Source organism: Esox lucius, chromosome 2 (genome assembly GCF_011004845.1).
Source record: "Esox lucius isolate fEsoLuc1 chromosome 2, fEsoLuc1.pri, whole genome shotgun sequence".
NCBI classification, from domain to species: domain Eukaryota; kingdom Metazoa; phylum Chordata; class Actinopteri; order Esociformes; family Esocidae; genus Esox; species Esox lucius.
The window spans coordinates 6,341,386-6,361,491 of record NC_047570.1 but is presented as its reverse complement, the minus strand read 5'-3'; the positions used below and the strand labels follow the sequence as shown (position 1 = coordinate 6,361,491).

Below are 20,106 nucleotides of genomic sequence, written 5' to 3'. Positions count from 1 at the left end.
AATCCCTAATCAGGACAACCTCAAACTTGAAGAAAGCATGAATGAACCTCAATGAGGCATAATTGGACCGTATTGACTAGATACTACAACTTAAAACAACTATTTTGCATTTACATTGTAAAACAATGATTTGAAGAAGCTTCATAGTACTCAATAAAATGACCAAATGACAAAAAATTATTCAACTCCAACCAACTGGTTTATTCTTCATAAGCCACAGTTTCACAATCTAGCTCAATTCAGACAAAGCACCCATGAAAACATTTAAAACAATGGCACTCACAAGAAGTGATATATATTTCCCAAGTAAAATGTTGAAAAATGGCCTACGGATGGCAAAGACAACTCTTTCCCTAAAACATTAATTTGACATGATACAAAAAAGACTAACTATGCACAATCCAAATAGCAGGGCAATATTACAAAAAATAAAGAAAAATAAGTGCCCCTCAGTGCCTTCCATAAGTATTGGGACAGTAAAGCCAAAATAGCTATATCTACTGTACACTCAAGAAATATATGAAAATACAATCAAAAGATGAACGAGGCAAAAGTAAAGACTGTCACCTTTTTTTGTTTCAACACGTTTTACCAACTACGAATAACAGCACTGTCAGAGTTCCATGTCCACATTTTATGTGACCATACGTGTTGGGACAATCCAACATAAAGAAAACAGCAAAGCAAGTACTTAGTCACAAATCCCTTGCATGCAATAACCGCAGTGAGTCTGGGACCCATTGACATCACCAAACTCCCAGTATCACTGTTTTTCGATGCTAGGCTTGAGACATTTTAAGCTGTTGCTTGTTTGGAGAGTTTCAGACTCACTTCAGCAAGTGAAATGCATGTTTTTAGTGCTGATCAGAGGTTTGCATCTTGTAGTGTAGTCTTTGTAATTTTGCTGCCGAATTCTTCTGCAAATAGTAGATTGTGATACCTTCACCCCAGCATTCTGGAGGTTGTTGCTGATTCACTGACACTTATTTTAAGGTTGTTTTTCACAGCTCTGGTCATTTCTCTGTCACCAACTGCTGTTGTTTTCCTTGTCTGACATTGTCGTGGCTGACTGCAGAAACCACCCGTGGTTTCTTTCTTTTTAGGACATTCCAAACCGTTGATTTAGCTATGCCCAAACTGTGCCATCTAATTTAGTTCCTCTTTTCTTTAAACTTCCAAATTGCTTGCTTTTCTGTTCCCTAATCTTAATGTTGGATTATGCCTACTGACACCAAACGCAGACTCCAAAGCAAAGGATAGAACTCAGACTACACATTCACAGCTATTTTATGTGTGAATAATCAATGCAACAGGAGAAACCTGATCAATTAGAAATACCTGTGAAAACCAGAACCTGTAAGCTCATGTAAAGTGAGGTGGACAGTGCTGTTCTTCTTAGTTGCTAAAACGTGTTAAACGAACAAAAACAAAAGGTGAAATCGAATTCTGCACATTTGCCTCATTAATAATTTAATTGTACTTTCATATGCCTTGAGTGTACAGTAAAAATACTAATTTAGATTTTACTGTCCCAATACTCATGGAGGACACTGTATGTACACATCATTGTTTTTTCATCTTCATTGAATTAATCAGTTCTCTCATTGCTGCCATAGTCTCCGTGTGCTGTTGTTGCAGGAGGCTTCGCAGCTGATCAAATCGCTCCTCTGCCCTCCTTTCCCGATCCTCTTGCAGTCTTTTGTCTTCCTCCCTGTAACCCTGCAGGACATCCAAAATGTCCGCCGTCCGCCTTCTCTTCTGCCCGCTCGGTCCCGACTGGAGGGGGTGTCCTGTATGTGACGAGGAGGAGGCCACTGAGGGAGGGCTGACAGCGTCTATGGGGCTCGCCGGCACTTCCACTATGTGTAACAGGGTTTGGCCCACGTCCTCCACGACCGCGTCTGCCTCCGGATCCCCCCCACCACTGTCCGGCCCAGGGGAGTCTTCGGAAAGTTGAAGGCTGAGGCGGTGGCCTATCAGGTCCTGGAGCCTGTTGAAGTAGGCCGGCGGCTTCCTCTTGGCCGTGTCAGCTTTCTCCGGGTGCTGGATGTACTCTTTGTAAGCCCTCGCCAGGTTCCGCCACTTCTGGAAGCATCGCTCCCCCGCCCGCTCAGGCACGTCGCTGATGGGGAAGCCTTGGTCTTTTAGCCTGCTGGCTATGATCTCAAAGATCCTCTTGGTCCGGGTCTTGTTCTCCCTGAACAGTCCTTGGATCTCTGGCGAGCCGTACAGTTCGACCAGGGCCTCTGTTGCCTCAATGTCCTGACTGGTGACTTTCCGCTCTGACCACACGGGCAGGGAGCCGCCATTCAACGCAGCTGCAGACGACAATAGGAAAAATACGTCATCAAACAAACCCTGCCGTCAGACAAAGATTTGGAAAACGCTGGTTCCTTATGACTCAACATTGTAACGCTAATTTACCTCTGTCATCCATAAGCCACGACCTCCGTCTCTTCCTCCTCGTTTGTAGCAGCTTCTCCTCGTCCTCTGCCGCTTCGGGCTTGGGCACCTTGGTACGTGGGGCCCGTTCCCTCCTGGACTTCCTGGCGTGGGTTGGGCCTCCATTCTCGGACTCGGGGCTGGAGGTGGAGGGAATGCTGAGGTTGACCGGGTGACCCGACGGGACCACGATAGCGCAGAGGGGCAGGCTAGGAGGCGGCGACGAGGCTTTGGGCTTCAGCTTGGCCAGCCCCCTAGAGGGGGTGTCGGCGGCCGCTGCCAGCTTGGAGCTCAGCCTCTGACCCATGAGTGCGTGGAACTGGTCAAAGAACTCGGGCTGTTTCCTGCGTCCGGCGTCGGTCCTCTTGGATGCCAGCACGTAGTCTTTGTACGTGCGCTCCATGTTGCGCCACTTTTGGAAGCAGCGCTTGCCAGCCTGCCACGAGCTCTCGCTGATCAGGAAGCCCTGCGCCTCCATCCGACTGGCGATGATCTCGAAGATCTGCTTGGTTCTGGTGGTCCGGTCGTTCAGCAGGCCCTGTATGTCCGGGGAGCCGTAGTGGTCGATCAGGGCCTGGGTGGCCTCCCGGTCTCGGGTTGTAACATTCCAGGGGCTCGACCACACCGGCGAGTCCTTCTCCACTGTTGGCGAGGGAGTCCAGGTGATTATTCAAATCCTTCCAGGTTAACTTCATTAGCTGACTGATTATATTCATCTTCTCTTGAAACTGCTTGGACTCACGCAACAAACGTGCAATTCTACATCTAAGTCATTCATTCCCACGCTCTTATTCTGAGCAAATCGCAGTCAGTGTATTGATCTTAAGATAGCTTGATAGGATAACCACCCAAAAGTTAGTATATTAAACTCAATTTAGTAGCAATCAGTAAAGTGTCAGGATTAGTTCACAAAAGGAATCTGATTGCTCTTACATACCAAAACACAATGACAAAATCTACTTAAAGATACATCCCAGGATAATTGGAAGTTAGTTGGAAAGAATGGCACTGTTAAGCCATAATGTGTCCCAGAATATTGTGTACTATATGATTTATGAGCCAATGTGACCCATGTCATCAAAATCACTCACTTTCTAACTTGGAATTTCACCGCTACCAGATTTTTGGTGATTCTTCCAATAGATTATTCACAAATAAACAACAGATTGCACCTATAACTGTATTTGGCGTCTTTCACTGCATTTTGAAACATGGCCTCCCCCTGGTGGTCAAAATGTATTCCTACGCTTAATTTTTCCATCAGTCATACTAATACATTCCATAGAACAACTATTTAAACAGGTATTAAAGCCGTGATATCTGTGGACACCTGTTGTCTGGCACACTGCAAAGCAATACAATATGACTGGCAGTTAAAGAACGGGCTGTCGAGATGTTGAGATAGCTAGGACGGTTACCTGTGTCCAGGGTGCTGTCGCTGGCCTCCTGTGACATGCTGTGCAATCGGTCCATGTAATCATCACTGTACCACACCCGAAGCCTCTCTCCAACTGTCAGATCGCGGCAAACACGGAAGTAGATGTGTTCGCCATGCTGGAAGGCTGTCAGGTTTCGCTCAGCGTCGCCTGAGGAGTTTCGGACGTACCTCATCCAGTTGGCTTTGGTTTCATCGCTGCCGTCGATGGATTTGTAGGAGTTGTTTTCATCCACCAACTAGGGATGCAAATTCAACAACAAAAATGTGCATGAATACATAAATGCTAGGGGGAAAGACACAGGACGAAAATGTAATGAGGCGCACCATGTCTTAGACTGCTGTTTGAGATTATTATAATTTTTTTACATTGTGTTTCCTTTGCACGAGACTGTTGAGAATGTGAGATAAAAAAAAAATAAGATTCATTTTTTTTTTCTGGTTTTCTCCTTTTTGCTAAGAGCACTGGGTTGGATTTGAACCCATGCTGCAGTAGTATATGTGCAGGCAGCGGGAACACCCTAGGCCACAGAACAATTTCTGTAAAGAGTTTGTGGATACAACTCACCAACCAGGAGAAGAAACCAGACGACTTGTCTTGTGACACCACTTCTCCCTGGTAAGGGCCAAACAGTGCCCCCCTGGGAATGTCTTTGTCCACGCAGCACACATCCACCTCACTGCCTTCCTGAATGACCTCGATGCCACTGGGGGTGGTGAGGGCGGCACGGTTTGGGACGCCGACTGGCACAGGGGTGTCAGGCACAAATACAGGAGGGCCATGTGTGGGGCATTCGTCAATGAAATACTCCTTGCACTCTTCACAAACTATGGTGAATAAGAAAGGTATGTTTTAGGCAACATATCTAAAGTCAAGTGTAAAATACTTGAATCAGCCATGAAGATTATTTTTTTTTTTAAAGACCACATCATAACACAATTTGTACACTTCTTGGCTATAGGAAATTAAATAGCAAGGTTCACATTAGAAGTATTGACTTTCTAGCAAATAATCAAAACCAATGAAACATTCCCTCTGTAATGCAGCTCTTAAGTCACATGTTCCTGCATATAAAACTCAAACACAACCGCCTTCCCAAAATCTTGCACCGCCTCTGTGTCGGCATGGTAAAACATTATTTTGCGGTCATACCAGCGAAATGTGAACTTAATGCCTAAACTACATCTAATCCACATTTAAAAAATGTGAGTTTCAGATGACTTCTAGTGGAATTTGATTTTTTTTTAAAGGGTGTTCGAGACAGATGAAGATGACTGTTAAAAAGACGATCAGATTAGAGTATAAAATGTCTACTAGACATGGAAAGACAGTAGAGAACAAACAAAAAAAACATGTGGGTAGAAACCTACATTATAATGTAACATGTTAATATGTAAAGAATAAATATATTCCTTGTACTTTGGTTGCTATTAGGGAGTGTGTATTAGCTGCTAAAATGGACATGGACAACAGGGCTGATTTAACACAGTAACAGCTATATTTTTTCAAGTGTGTAGTCACACATCATTCTTTTTGCCGGACCGCATAAGCAGAGCCGCCCAAGAAGAACGATTGTCTCTTACAGAGTGACTGACACCCCTTGTTAAATAGTGTAATGGTTAGAGTCATGGACTTCCATGAAGAGGGACCGGTGTTCAGGCCTCGACATGGCCAAAACAAGTTATGCATTAGGATTTGTTCAGGATAGACAAAAACTTGCTAAACCTTCAGTAGCTATGTTATAGTATGCCTAAAATAAAACTGTTTACGGTTATATTGCGACTATTTAACACAACGCTTAATGGTGTCTAGCTAAATATATAAACTAGGCGTGATGTTAATGCGTGACAAAATTATCTATTGTCGAGAAGTTATTCAGACACTGCACACGTAAAACAAATTATGCATCTACGTTATAGAACGCCTAAAATAAAACTGTTTACAGTTATATTGCGACTATTACTGGTGGATTTTCGAAGTACGAATCAGTGCATGCTTTTTGGAGTAATCCTATACCACAAACACTTGCACAATGAAAGACCAGCAAGCCCTGTGGTCTTGTGGGAATCTCCTTTAATATTTTGATCCAGGTTCGATTCCCCTCTTAGACGTTCTAATTTTTGTCTCTCAGAAATATATACAGTGAGGCAAAAAAGTATTTTGATCCCCTGTTGATTTTGTACATTTGCCCACTGACAAAGTGATCAGTCTATAATTTTAATGGTAGTTTTATTTGAATAGTGAGAGACAGAATAACAACAGAAATCCAGAAAAACACATGTCAAAAATTTTATAAATTGATTTGCATTTTAATTAGTGAAATAAGTATATGATTCCCTCTCAATAAAAAATATTTCTGGCTCCCAGGTGTCTTTTATACAGGTAACAAACTGAGATTAGGAGCACACTCTTAAAGGGAGTTCTCCTAATCTCAGCTTGTTACCTGTATAAAAAGAAACCTGTTCACAGAAGCAATCAATCAGATTCCAAACTCTCCACTATGGCCAAGACCAAAGAGCTGTCCAAGGATGTCAGGGACAAGATTGTAGGCCTAAACAAGGCTGGAATGGGCTACAAGACCATCGTCAAGCAGCTTGGTGAGAAGGTGACCAATTTATTTGCAAACGGAAGAAACGCAAAAATAAAATAAAAAGTAAATCTCCCTCAGTTTGGGGCTCCATGCAAGATCTCACCTTGTGGAGTTGCAATGATCATGAGAACGGTGAGGAATCAGCCCAGAACTACACGGGAGGATCTTGTCAATGATCTCAAGGCAGCTGGGACCATAGTCACCAGGAAAACTATTGGTAACACACTAAACCGTGAAGGACGGAAATCCTGCAGTGCCCGCAAGGTCCCCCCTGCTCAAGAAAGCACATGTCCAGGCCCGTCTGAAGTTTGTAGTAGTGTGTTACCAATAGTCTTCTTGGTGACTACGGTCCCAACTGCCTTGAGATCATTGACAAGATCCTCCCGTGTAAAAGTGTTGTGGTCAGAGTGGTCAAATGAGACCAAAAAGCGAGCTCTTTGGCATCAACTCAACTCGCCGTGTTTGGAGGAGGAGGAATGCTGCCTATGACCCTGGGACACCATCCCCACTGTCAAACATGGAGATGGAAACATTATGCTTTGGGGGAGTTTTTCTGCTAAGGGGACAGGACAACTTCACAGCATCTAAGGGACGATGGACGGGGCCATGTACCATCAAATCTTGGGTGAGAACTGCCTTCCTTCAGCCAGTGCATTGAAAATGGGTCGTGGATGGGTATTCCAGCATGACAATGACCCAAAACACACAACCAAGGCAACAAAGGAGTGGCTAAAGGAGAAGCACATTAAGGTCCTGGAGTGGCCTAACAAGTATCCAGACCTAAATCCCATAGAAAATCTGTGGAAGCAGCTGAAGGTTCGAGTTGCCAAACGCCAGCCTCAAAACCTTAATGACTTGGAGAAGATCTGCAAAGAGGAGTGGGACAAAATCCCTCCTGAGATGTGTGCAAACCTGGTGGCCAACTAGAAGAAACGTCTGACCTCTGTGATTACCAACAAGGGTTTTGCCACCAAGTACGAAGTCATGTTTTGCAGAGGGGCCGAATACTTATTTCACTCATTAAAATGCAAATCAATTTATAACATTTTTGACATGCGTTTTTCTGGATTTTGGTTGTTGTTATTCTGTCTCTCACTGTTCAAATACACCTACCATTAAAATAACAGACTGATAACTTCTTTGTCAGTGGGCAAACATACAAAAATCAGCAGGGGATCAAATAGTTTTTTCCCCTCACTGTAATCCACTTGGTACATTTCAGTCGTTGCACAACAATATATATCCACTCTGTAATACCATGAATCTCATTTATTTAAGAGAATAATTGCATTGCGTAACCCTTTATACTGTTATTGTTTTATAAAAAAATAAAGCAGCCATGGAGTGATTGGAGTCATCGTTCTCATTATAGGTAGGCTGTATAGCTATTTGATAGATATTTACAGTAATCTTTGAGTACACTTTAGTTCCATTAATGAACATTCCGTTGCCCATGTTATTTCAGCAAAAAGGTAATGGCTGGGCTAACATTTACACTGAGATGATACAGAGCTGAGGGGTCCCTGCAAGCCCTGTGGTCTTGTGGGAATCTCCCAAACCTTCAATATTTTGACCCTGGTTCGATTCCCCTCTCAGACGAACCAATTTGTCTCCTAAATATTTAACCACTCTGTACTTTTCAGCTGTCACACAACAATATACAGTTGTGCTCAAAATGTTGCATACCCTTGGAGAATTGTTAATATACAGTTCCATAAAAAAATTAAGAGACCACTCAATTTTTTCTTTCATTTCCAAAGAAGTTGAAAAGGAGAGTTTTGAGTGAGGAATAGAAGCGTTCAATTTGCAGTGATCTCTTAATTTTCACCCTTCTGTTCCCCACTCAAAACCTTCCTTTTCGACTTTTTTTGGAAAGGTGCAGTGGTCTCTTAATTATTTTCTGAGCTGTATGTACCATTTGTGAAAGAAAACATGAATGAGCAGGCAAAATACATCTGAATTCTTATGGGATTCTCATTCAAATGTAAGTCATAACAGAATGACACAATCATAAAACAAACCATGGCAACAAATAGAGAAAAAAAATCAACTGACCCCCCCAAAAAGTCTGCATACCCTTAGTTCTTAATACTGTGTATTGCCCCCTTTAGCATCAATGACAGCGTGTAGTCTTTTGTAATAGTTGTCTATGAGGCCCCAAATTCTTGTAAATGCTAGAGCTGCCCATTCGTCTTGGCAAAATGCCTCCAGGTCATGCAAAGTCTTTGGTTGTCTTGCATGAACCACATGTTTTAGATCTCCCCAGAGTGGCTCGATGATATTAAGGTCAGGAGACGGTAATGGCCACTACAGAACTTTCACCCTTTTCTGCTGTAATCAACTTGGCCTTGTGCTTAGGGTCATTGTCGTGCTGGAAAGTCCAAGAGCGTCCAATGCACAGCTTTCGTGTAGAAGAATGCAAATTGTCTACCAGTACTTTCTGATAACATGCTGCATTCATTTTGCCATTAATTTTCACAAGTTTCTTGTGCCTTTAGAGCTCACACACCCCCAAAACATCAGTGAGCCACCACCATGCTTCACAGTGGGGATGGTATTCTGTTCACTATAGGCCTTGTTGACCCTTCTCCAAACATAGCACTTATGGTTGTGACCATGAAGGGCTATTTTGGTCTCGTCACTCCAAATTACAGTGTTCCAGAAGCTGAGAGGCATGTCAAGGTGCTGTTGGGCATTTTGTAACCAGAACTGTTTTTGGTACTGGCGCAGTAAAGGCTTCTTTCTGGTAACTCCATGCAGCTCATTTTTGTTCATGTATCATCGTATTGTGCTCCTTGAAACAACCACACCGTATTTTTCCAGAGCAGCCTGAATTTCTCCTGAGGTTACCTGCAGGTTTTTCTTTGTATCTCGAACAATTCTGCCAGTTTTGGCTGAAATCTTTCATGGTCTACCTGACCTTGGCTTGGCATCAAGAGATCCCCAAATGTTCCACTTCTTAAAAAGTGATTGAACAGTACTGACTGGCATTTGCAAGGCTTTGAATATATTTTTTGATATCCTTTTTCATCTTTATAAAGTTCCATTACCTTGTTACGCAGGTCTTTTGACAGTTATTTTCTGCTCCCCATGGCTCAGTATCTAGCCTGCTCCGTGAATCCATGTGAAAGCTACCAAACTCATTGACTATTTATACACAGACACTAATTGCATTTCAAAAAGCCACAGGTGTGGGAAATTAATTGCCCATTTCACCTGTGTGTCATCTTGTGTGTCTGTAACAAGGCCAAACAAGGGTATGTAAATTTTTGATCAGGGCCATTTCGGGGATTTCTGTTATCATTATGATTTAAAAAGGAGTCAACTGTGATAATAAATGGCTTCATATGATCACTATCCTTACATAAATCCTTACACTATCCTTGCATGATCATCATATTTTGAAAATGCCATGGTATGCAAACTTATGAGCACAACTGTATATCCACACAGTAATACCATGAACCTCCTATATTTAAGAGAATAATTGTATTACGTGTCCCTTTTATACTGTTGTTCTGTTGTCCACGTTATTTTGGCAAAAATGTAACGGCAGAGGTAAAAGGTGTATTCCCGCTGTTTAAATAGCGTAATGATTAAAGACACAGTCTGCCACTTAGAAAACCACAGATTGAAACCAGCCAGGGACAACAACATTGATCCCTTCTAAATTGCTGAACTAGGCTTGCCTGTTTTGTTATCACATTAGGTCGTCAGGTAGAGCGCGGGGGTTGGGGTACCACCTTTGAATAATTTTTTGCCAGGAAAAAAACTGCATGACTGTACTGGTCTGTTTGTAAAGGTACTGAACAGATTGCTTATACTCACACCAGAAGTCTAGTTTTTGTTGTCTATCAATCGTGAAAAGCATGTGGTCGACTTTCAATCTCTGGTTGGCTCCTTCTGTCTCAAAGGACTCAATGTCTTGTATTTCGCTATAAGGAGAAATCACAAATACAATCTCTGGATGAGCAACACTTTTTCTATATAAATATAGATTTCTAGTACTATCATCCATTTATTCAACTAACTTACACAGTTGGGCTATCAATGCAGCAGTCTCAGACATGTACACTGATTAGGCTGTATGGAAAAAAAGTGTTGTTAAGCATAGGGTAAAAATAACTACTACTACAAACAAATTGATTCAGATCATTACTTGATGCATAATTCTTCTGTTGAATGGTCCTGGATGGCAAGTGACTCTGCCATAGTGCATAGGTCCCCAGGCTCCCCACACCTCCCACCTCAGCATAGCATGTCAGATCTGTTGGTATAAAAAAACATAAATGTCAGTCAAGAAATACAGAAGTATCCGATAAATACATTACGCTTGGTATTTAAAATAAACTTGACATACAATTTGAGTTCGACAGTGTCAAAACCATAAATCCGACCACTTGCTTTTTGAGATAAACATTAGTTCCTCTTGCGTTTGAAAAATTAATGTTGCAAATGTATTTGCTTTCATGCAAAGTAGTATGATAGCCAAATATTTATAATCGTGCGATTTAATTATTTGCCGTTTTAACCAGTCGAATTCGCAGAAATATAGCATTTAAGAAGTGCGTGAAAGGACGTATTTCCCCTCGGAATGTTTAGAAAGTAACTCAAAAGACTTCCGGATGGTGTCCTTGGCTGGAGAACGATGATTTTCCCGGAGTTTTCAAATGGAAAAAAACGAATGCTAAATACAAATTAGCCAAGATCCTGAGGAAATCCTGAGTTAGTTTAATTATATTTAAAAATGTATTGTCGCGAATTTTTACCGTGTACTTGAAAGATGGTTGATATAATCAACCACTGTCAACACAGACTGTCGTCAGCTGGTTAGCCACACAAAATGATGCTTTTCATTGTTTGCTACCTTGAGTATGTTAGCTGGCTAGTATCATAAGTAACGTTACTTAACAATACCAATGTAAAAGGCGTGGATAACGTTAGTTGGCTATCCAACAAACTATATTACAATCATACGTTTACCTGACTTATTTGACCCCTACTTGACAATGTTTTGACAGAAATCATACACTGTCAGCTTGCTTTTTAGCTAGCTCATGAGCTAACACATCATGTAGTGTACTGAAAGGTAGTGGACTGATTCATTTGTGATTTCTCTGTTTGAATAATTTACTGTTTTTCATCAATTAATCGATATGCTTACCCACAGTCCCCTTGTCGATGTGCACAATTTCCAGTTAAGTAGGAAAAAGTTGTTGGTGATCTAGCTATAACTCCGTTAACATTGGCTAGCTAATTCTTTTATTTCTGTAATCATGCGTCTTGCTAGGGCAGGGACTTACATTAGCCTCTTTCGTTGCCGGGTCTCATGGACGCGCATGCTCATGCATAACGACCAAGCTTGCAACCTGCAACTTACCCTAGGATTTGGCATTTCGAAACAATATAATTTGAATTATGCCACACGTTGTATTTGAAGTCGTATGTTTTATTAAAGGTTGGAGTTTCTATACAATATCAATAAACAATAATAAGTTAGAACTTCATAACTACTCATTTTGAATGGCATCTAAACGTTCATTCACTGTTATCTCTTAGTTACTACAGAAAGTGGGATGGATTCTCTTACTATGAGGGGTTCGTCCCTAACCCAGGACCCCCTACTCAATGTGCTAAAGGCTGTTCCTCGTGGACTGACTGTGGGTCCCTCTCTGGCAAATGATGGCCAGTTGGGGCTCTGGTGTGTAGGAAATGCTCTGAACAAAGGAGTGTTTCTGGGTTTGGAAGATCAAAACAAAGCCATTGACCAAAGCGGAGACTTTTCAGAGGTAACTATGTACGGAGTGGTTCTGATGGTGGTGGCACGCACTTCCCAGATTTTGCATAACACTGCAAATGTTTTAAATTTACACATTTCCTTTGTCATCAGAGCTTGGTGGAAGAAACGTTTCGGAGGATAATCAAGGGGCATCTTTGGGACAGGTGTTATTGGATTAGGTAGGTGTGATGGAGAAATATATCCCCATGGTTGTTTCTGAGTTTTACAAGCACAACAACATCACTGTCACATCACATATTTAATTTAGTCATTGGGAGTGATAACCCCCCCCCCCACAAAATGTGTTTTATGCAGGTTTGCCTGTAATGCGAGGAGACAGGAGGAACAGAATGTTACCGTTCATGAGGTGGATGGAAGTCTCTGTTTAAGGGCCTATAAGGACATCATGCCAGGGACCGAACTTCTACTTTGGAGTTTCCTGGCTGGTCCTCTTGACCACCATGGGAGTGAAGGAGGGTCACTAACAACACCAAACAAACCTCGCAAACAAATGACACCTCGAAAGTCCAGAGAGGATGGGTCCTCCACAGAGCAGGAGTTGAATCTTCCAGGTAGAATGACACCCTCAGTCAGTAAACATTCTTACACCCAACTGATTTTACTAATGAAAATGTGATGTCATAAATTATTTTGATTTCACGCCAATATCTGCCGCAACATCTTGGTGTCATTACAGTCCTAGTGTTTTAACATAGACAGGGTTTTTCCTGGCTGAAAATCTGAAGGTAGTACCACAACCCCCCCACGCTCTACCGGACATCCCACTGGGATATACTTTATATAATATCTGGCCACTGGAAAAAGAAAACTATTATAGTGTTTAATCTGCCCGGTTGTCCAAATACACTTGAGCAGCTAATGCACACTACAACGTCCTCCTTAATACAATAGCAACCATTTTCATTATATGTTTTTACATATGTAGGATTTTATCCTCATGGGTTTTCTTTTGTTCTCTTCTGCTTGTCCTGAACAGAGATTTAATTGGATTTAAGTGCATCCAGCCTATAGTTTCTGTTTGGCTAATTTCATAAGCCCCCAAACACATTGGCTCCACAATGCTTCTAGCATACAGAGCATATCATTCCCTGTTCTTTATGTCTGAGCCACCCAAAAACATTTTGCTATTGAGCATCAATACTATGAATTAGAAAATCTAGGAATCATATAAAAAATATGAAATCACTCATCAAGCTTTATAATTAATCACAGTCAATATTATTGTTTTCTATTTTCATTGTTATACTATGTTCTTGTTAATTTGACTTGCATAAAAAACACATCAGATCTGCATGCCTATATATTAGAGCTTTGTTGCCTTGTTTTTTCCTTCAGTCTTGCCTTGATGCCACTTAATCCATCCCCCTCTCGACTTCCTTCAGCTGTAAGCTACTTGGCTGTGCTGCTTGTGCTCATCCAGCCTCTTCACATTCATATATTTATATTGTTAGTGACTTAAATATGTTAATTGTATATTTTTACACTGTATATCGCATATAAAATGTTGTTGGGGACAGTAGCCTACATACCCTAATCTAATCATCTTTTCACCAGTCATCTTTGTCTGCCTCGGAAACTATTGAAAAAAATCTGTGATTCTACAATACGTCATCTGAAACGTTAACAAATGTTGTGTGGATTGGATATAGTTTAAGTATTATTACGTTTTAAATATTTTTACATGCTTGGGTAAAAAAATAAAACTAGTTTCCACTTGTTTTTCCGACGTTATTCCGCGGCGTCAGAACCGGTAAGGTCCTGTATGCAAGGTTGCCAGATCATTGAGAGTAAATCATGGAATCTGTGCAAACACTATGTCTTCTATACAACCCTATCTGTAAATCGACATGCCCAAGCCAATTACAAATAGCCTAACTCTGGAGAACCCTACCCATCTGGCAACACTGCCAATCTGAAAAAAGTTTCCTCCTACCTTCACATTCGCTGCAGTATATCACTGGTGGGCTATTTAACATGCCAACAAACAGAAGCGGTGCGAGATTTTGGGAAGGCGGACTCCTTTGAGTTTTGTATGCAGGAAAATCCCTGAATAGAGCAGGGGTATTCATCTCTTACTGACCTGCTGGTTTTCTGTTCTTATTCATCATAATTGCACTCACCTGGTGTACCAGATCAAATAATTCCCTTATTACAGGGTTGCAATGAAAAAACAGAGTGGAACTGGTGTCGGGTTCCAGAGTTGAGTTTGAGGGATATAGAGTACATCTAAATGCTGAAAGGAAAAATCTCACATGAAACACTACAATTTCAAAAATACCCTTTTTTGCCGGACCGTGTGAGCGAATGTCTCTTACTGACCGACCGACCGACTGACTGACTGAATACCCCTTGTTCAATAGCATAGTGGTTAGAGAAGAGGACTTGTGAACTATAGGTCCTGAGTTCGTATCTCCTCGCAGGCGAAGCAATGTACGCATTATGAATTATTCCATATAGACAAAAACTTTGCTGGCTAAAACTGTTAATATCTACATTATAGTAAGCCTGAAATAAAACAGTCTACAGTTATATTGTGACTCTTTCTGGTGGATTTTTGAAGTACGCATCCATGCGTGCGTTTTGGGTCAGGATAGACAAACACATTTGCTGGCTTAAAAACATTGTTACGTTACAGTAAGCCTTATTTGAAACTGTATACGGTTATATTGCAACTGTTTCTGGCATGGAAAAATTAATCTTCAGTCTCGCTAGAAATTGCTAAATTCTTATGATTATTCCTGGGAAGTTAGTAGATACTAGTAAGCCAATTACTGCCTAATAAGCTGTTAAAACGGCCAGTGGCAAAAGCAATACAGTTCATAGAGGCTATGGTGGAGGTAAAGTTAATAAGAAACATTAGTCAGTTTAACACAATCCTCAATGGAGTCTAGCGACTGCTGTAATATGTGGTGTAGTGGTTAAAGACAGTGCCTCTTATGTGGACGACCTACGTTTGAATCTATTGAGAGCAACAACATTTATTAATTATTTCTGGTAGATTCCACAATTCTCTCGTCTTTTCACTTGATGAAAAAGTGAGTTATCGTCGCCATTATTGATAGTTACTGTATAAATGTCATTCATAAATGAAAGAAAAAAGTATGTTGTTTTGCCATGAAAGAAAAAAATACGTTCTTATGCCATGAAATGAAATATCTTTGGCAGACTCGCTAGCAATTGCTCAGTTCTTAAGACTATTCCAGTAAGTTAGTAGATACCGGAAAAGCTTATGTCACTGTTTAAACAGCCAGTGGCAAACGCCATACATAGACGCTATTTGTGGTGGAGGTAAACTTAGTAAGAAACGTTAGTCAATTTAACTGTATCAATGTCATTCACAAATGGCCAGTTAACTATTAAAACGACTGGTGGCAAAAGAGGATTTGTTCAGAATATACAAGAGGCTATACTGACAGACTGAAAATGTTCAGCTCTGTGGTGTAGTGGTTAACAACACAGCCTTTCACATAGGTGACCTGGGTTTGAATCTCGAGATGGCAACTCTTTCTGTTGCGGACCGCCTGAACTAGGCTTGCCTGGTTTCTTGTTTTTATAACAGCTCTGGAAAAAATTAAGAGACCACTGCACCTTTTTCTTTCCTTTCCAAAAACTTAAAAAAGGAAGGTTTTGAATGAGGAACAGAAGGGTAAAAATAAAGAGACCACTGAAAATGTAACGCTTCTGTTCCTCACTGGAAACTTTCCTTTTCAACTTATTTAGAAAGGAAAGAAAAAGGTGCAGTTGTCTCTTAATTTTTTCCAGAGCAGTAAACTGATCACAGAGCTAAGCCTGCACAGTCAGCTAATCACCATTTTAATAAATTTTTCCTTTCACTCTGTATTGATGGTGCTTGTTAAATGTATCAGAACGACAGTGGGTCTGGTGCACTAAACAGTGGGGTGCCGTCTGCAATTTCACATTCATCACATAAGGAAGAGCCAATGTCATTTTGTGTGAGAATATTCAGAATAATAGGAGACACAAAAAATATTTTTGGCCCATGTTAACATGGAATTGCTGTTTTAGCCTATAATTATTATTTCTGAAATGTTAAAAATTGACTGTATTTTAATTTCTTCCAGAGCCTGAGAAGCACACAGAAGATTCAGACTCGTCAGCTTCTTTACTGGAGTCTATTACTGTGGAGGAAGAGAAAAAATGTACTCAAATCAAAAGAAGCAAACCTCTTATCTACAAAATGAAAAAAAAAAATGTGAAAGACACTCATTACAGTGGTGAGCAAATACTGGAACAGAATGGAGAAGTTGAGTCTTGTAAAATCATCAAAACCGAAAGTGCTATTCCAGAAAATGTGAATCCTGCAGACAAGTCTCAGCAGAGCAGGGAAAAAACAGGAGATTTCATAAAAACACCCCAGGAAGAGGGGGAGGAGACGCACGTTGTCAGGACAAGTTCCAGGCTCGCAGCTAAACCCAGGAAGGTGCATTCGCTTGCTGGCCGCATCCACAAGCGCCTTCAAGATCGCCAAAATAGGTCTCTGTGCCGTCAAGCGAAATGTGAGATTGCACCCGGAGTTGGAGATGAAAATGGACACGCTGGTCTAAAAACCACTATAAATAATAGAGAAAATACAAGCTCTGATGAGGTTCCAAAAGACATTGACAAAGGAGAAATGAAAGATCCAGTGGAGCTTGTGACAGGTCCAAAACTCTTTAAAACCAGGGAAAGGAGGTATAAATGTGACCAGTGTGGCAAAAGTTTCTTTCAGCTCTGTCACCTGAAGAAGCACAAATTCACCCACTCTGATCTAAAGCCTTACTTATGCACTGAGTGTGGTAAGAACTACAGCTCCCAGGAGAACTTCAGGGCCCATCTTTTAATGCACAAGGGAGAGCGGCCATTCAAGTGCCAGCAGTGCGATAAGAGCTATGGCCTGAAACGGGACCTGAAAGAGCACGAAGTTCTACATACAGGAGAGAGGCCTTTCGTCTGCGATATCTGTGGGAAGGCGTTTGCCCGTCGGCCTTCCCTGCGTATTCATAAGGAGGCCCATCGCGCTAAGGAGGAACATTTCTCCACCAAGATTAAGTGCCCTGTCTGTAATAAAGAACTAGCCAACTGGGGCTCTTTGAGGAATCACACACGCTTGCACACAGGAGAACGTCCGTACGCCTGTCCCCATTGTAATAAGACATTCCGACAGCGGGGGAACCTTTTAGGTCACTTGCGCATCCACACGGGGGAAAAGCCTTACAAGTGCAGCCATTGCGACCAGCACTTCTCCCAGGTGCCTGAGCTCCGCAGACACCTCATATCCCACACAGGGGAAGTCTACCTCTGCCCCATATGTGGCAAAGCCCTGCGGGACCCGCACACCCTACGGGCCCATGAACGCCTCCACACGGGAGAGAGACCTCACAAGTGTGAGTTATGCGGGAAGGCCTACACAATGGCCACGAAGCTGCGGCGCCACATGAAGTCCCATCTGGAAGAGAAGCCCTACAAGTGTCAGACGTGCGGCGCCGGCTACACACTAATGCAGAGCCTGGTCCGCCACCAGCTCTCCCATAAGAAGAGAGCGAAGAAGACATCCGGGGAGCTCGCCGACGCTCTGGCGGCTCTGGAGTCTGGCCACCCCGCACCGGCCAGGGGCAGACCTAGAAAGACCGCTCGCAAGGCGGAAGTCAAGCCCTGGGGAAATGTCCCAGGAGAGAATGTCGAGGGTCAGTCAGTAATGTATGTTCAGGCCATTGAAGACTTAGCCATGCCTAACACGGGAGAGGTGATCATCACCACCTCCGACTCTTATCACGATAGTGCTGTGTGTTCCATGGTAATGGATGAAGGCTCGGGACAGGATGTGGGCCAGATCCAACTAAGTGAGAATCTTATTGAGATCATTGTCTCGGACTCCAACGATAAGTGCATTGTGGTGAGAGAGCACAAAACACACAACAACCTGGTGATTGTACACGGTGAAGACGGACTGGGCTCTGTGGCGGAGACGGTAGAGATTGAGACAGGGATTTAGTACTGCAAATCATACCATTTCTGATTTCTATTGTCCCTTTTTTCATTATCTTCAAATAAAACTGATTACTGTTTTAAACAGAATGTAAACCTTTTTGGCCTGCTATGTGTTCTGTGGTTTTCCTTCAATAAATCAATAAGCAGTATTTATTTAAAAATGCATTTTTGTCATGAATATTAAGTACATTGGGGAGAACAAGTATTTGATACACTGCCGATTTTGCAGGTTTTCCTACTTACAAAGCATGTAGAGGTCTGTAGTTTTTATCATAGGTACTCTTCAACTGTGAGAGACGCAATCTAGAAAATCACATTGTATGATTATTTAATAATTAATTTGCATTTTATTCCATGAGATAAGTATTTGATCACCTACCAACCAGTAGGAATTCCGGCTCTCACAGACCTGTTAGTTTTTCTCTAAGAAGCCCTCCTGTTCTCCACTCATTACCTGTATTAACTGCATCCGTTTGAACTCGTTACCTGTATAAAAGACACCTGTCCACACACTCAATCAAACAGACTCCAACCTCTCCACAATGGCCAAGACCAGAGAGCTGTGTAAGGACATCAGGGATAAAATTGTAACAACAACTGTTGGCGCAATTATTAGAAAATGGAAGTTCAAGATGATGGTCAATCTCCCTCGATCTGGGGCTCCATGCAAGATCTCATTTCGTGGGGCATCAGTGATCATGAGGAAGGTGAGGGATCAGCCCAGAACTACACGGAAGGACCTGGTCAATGACCTGAAGAGAGCTGGGACCACAGTCTCAAAGAAAACCATTAGTAACACACTACGCCGTCATGTATTAAAATCCTGCAGTGCTTGCAAGGTCCCCCTGCTCAAGCCAGCGCATGTCCAGGCCCATCTGCAGTTTGCCAATGACCATCTGGATGATCCAGACGAGGAATGGGAGAAGGTCATGTGGTCTAATGAGACAAAAATAGAGCTTTTGGTCTAAACTCCACTCGCCGTGTTTGGAGGAAGAAGAAGGATGAGTACAACCCCAAGAACACCATCCCAACCATGAAGCATGGAGGTGGAAACATAATTCTTTGGGGATGCTTTTCTGCAAAGGGGACAGGACGACTGCACCGTATTGAGGGGAGGATGGATGGGGCCATGTATCGTGAGATCTTGGCCAACAACCTCCTTCCCTCAGTAAGAGTGTTGAAGATGGGTCATGGCTGGGTCTTCCAGCATGACAACAACCCGAAATACACAGCCAGGGCAACTAAGGAGTGGCTCCGTAAGAAGCATCTCAAGGTCCTGGAGTGGCCTAGCCAGTCTCCAGACCTGAACCCAAAAGACATTTTTTTGGAGGGAGCTGAAAGTCCGTATTGCCCAGCGACAGCCCCGAAACCTGAAGGATCTGGAGAAGGTCTGTATGGAGGAGTGGGCCAATATCCCATCTGCAGTGTGTGCAAACCTAGTGAAGAACTACAGGAAACGTATGATCTCTGTTATTGCAAACAAATATTAAGTTCTGCTTTTCTGATGTATCAAATATTTATGTAATGCAATAAAATGCTAATTAATTACTTAAAAATCATACAATGTGATTTTCTGGATTTTTGTTTGATTTTTTGTTTTACCGTAACTCACAGTTGAAGAGTACCTATGATAAATATTACAGATTTCTACATGCTTTGTAAGTGGGAAAACCTGCAGAATCGGCAGTGTATCAAATACTTGTTATCCCCAGTGTATATTGTGATGTCACCAACAAAAAGTCCATATACATGACTGGATAAGAGAGCCATAGTGTAAGATGTCAGCAAATATTGACCCACAACTCGAGTGGACCTTGTCTAGCCGCTATCTGCAGCACATGTTCTTTTCA

The 20,106-nt window shown here is 42.1% G+C and overlaps 2 protein-coding genes across 8 annotated transcripts; one reads left to right on the top strand and one right to left on the bottom strand.

Moving 5' to 3' along the window:
• Positions 1-177: 177 nt before the first annotated feature.
• Positions 178-11,845, bottom strand: LOC105017439. 5 transcript variants are annotated; one of them, XM_010882076.5, is made up of 7 exons: positions 11,772-11,845; positions 10,628-10,735; positions 10,297-10,403; positions 4,446-4,705; positions 3,861-4,116; positions 2,425-3,084; positions 178-2,318 (listed from the first exon to the last, which is right to left on the bottom strand). In XM_010882076.5, the coding sequence occupies exons 2-7, from the start codon at positions 10,678-10,680 to the stop codon at positions 1,564-1,566; spliced, it is 2,091 nt and encodes a 696-aa protein (XP_010880378.2). In that variant the 5' UTR covers positions 10,681-10,735; positions 11,772-11,845; the 3' UTR covers positions 178-1,563. The 5 variants fall into 5 exon arrangements, with proteins under 5 accessions (XP_010880378.2, XP_010880370.2, XP_010880396.2 ...); XM_010882068.3 differs by lacking the exon at positions 11,772-11,845 and adding an exon at positions 11,633-11,747; XM_010882094.4 differs by lacking the exon at positions 11,772-11,845 and adding an exon at positions 11,452-11,499.
• znf408 (zinc finger protein 408) lies at positions 11,085-18,431 on the top strand. 3 transcript variants are annotated; one of them, XM_010882056.4, is made up of 5 exons: positions 11,085-11,193; positions 12,028-12,257; positions 12,359-12,426; positions 12,563-12,819; positions 16,351-18,431. In XM_010882056.4, the coding sequence occupies exons 2-5, from the start codon at positions 12,045-12,047 to the stop codon at positions 18,258-18,260; spliced, it is 2,448 nt and encodes an 815-aa protein (XP_010880358.2). In that variant the 5' UTR covers positions 11,085-11,193; positions 12,028-12,044; the 3' UTR covers positions 18,261-18,431. The 3 variants fall into 3 exon arrangements, with proteins under 3 accessions (XP_010880358.2, XP_012994496.2, XP_010880339.3); XM_013139042.4 differs by having other exon boundaries at positions 11,085-11,340; XM_010882037.5 differs by lacking the exon at positions 11,085-11,193 and adding an exon at positions 11,838-11,926.
• Positions 18,432-20,106: the final 1,675 nt, after the last annotated feature.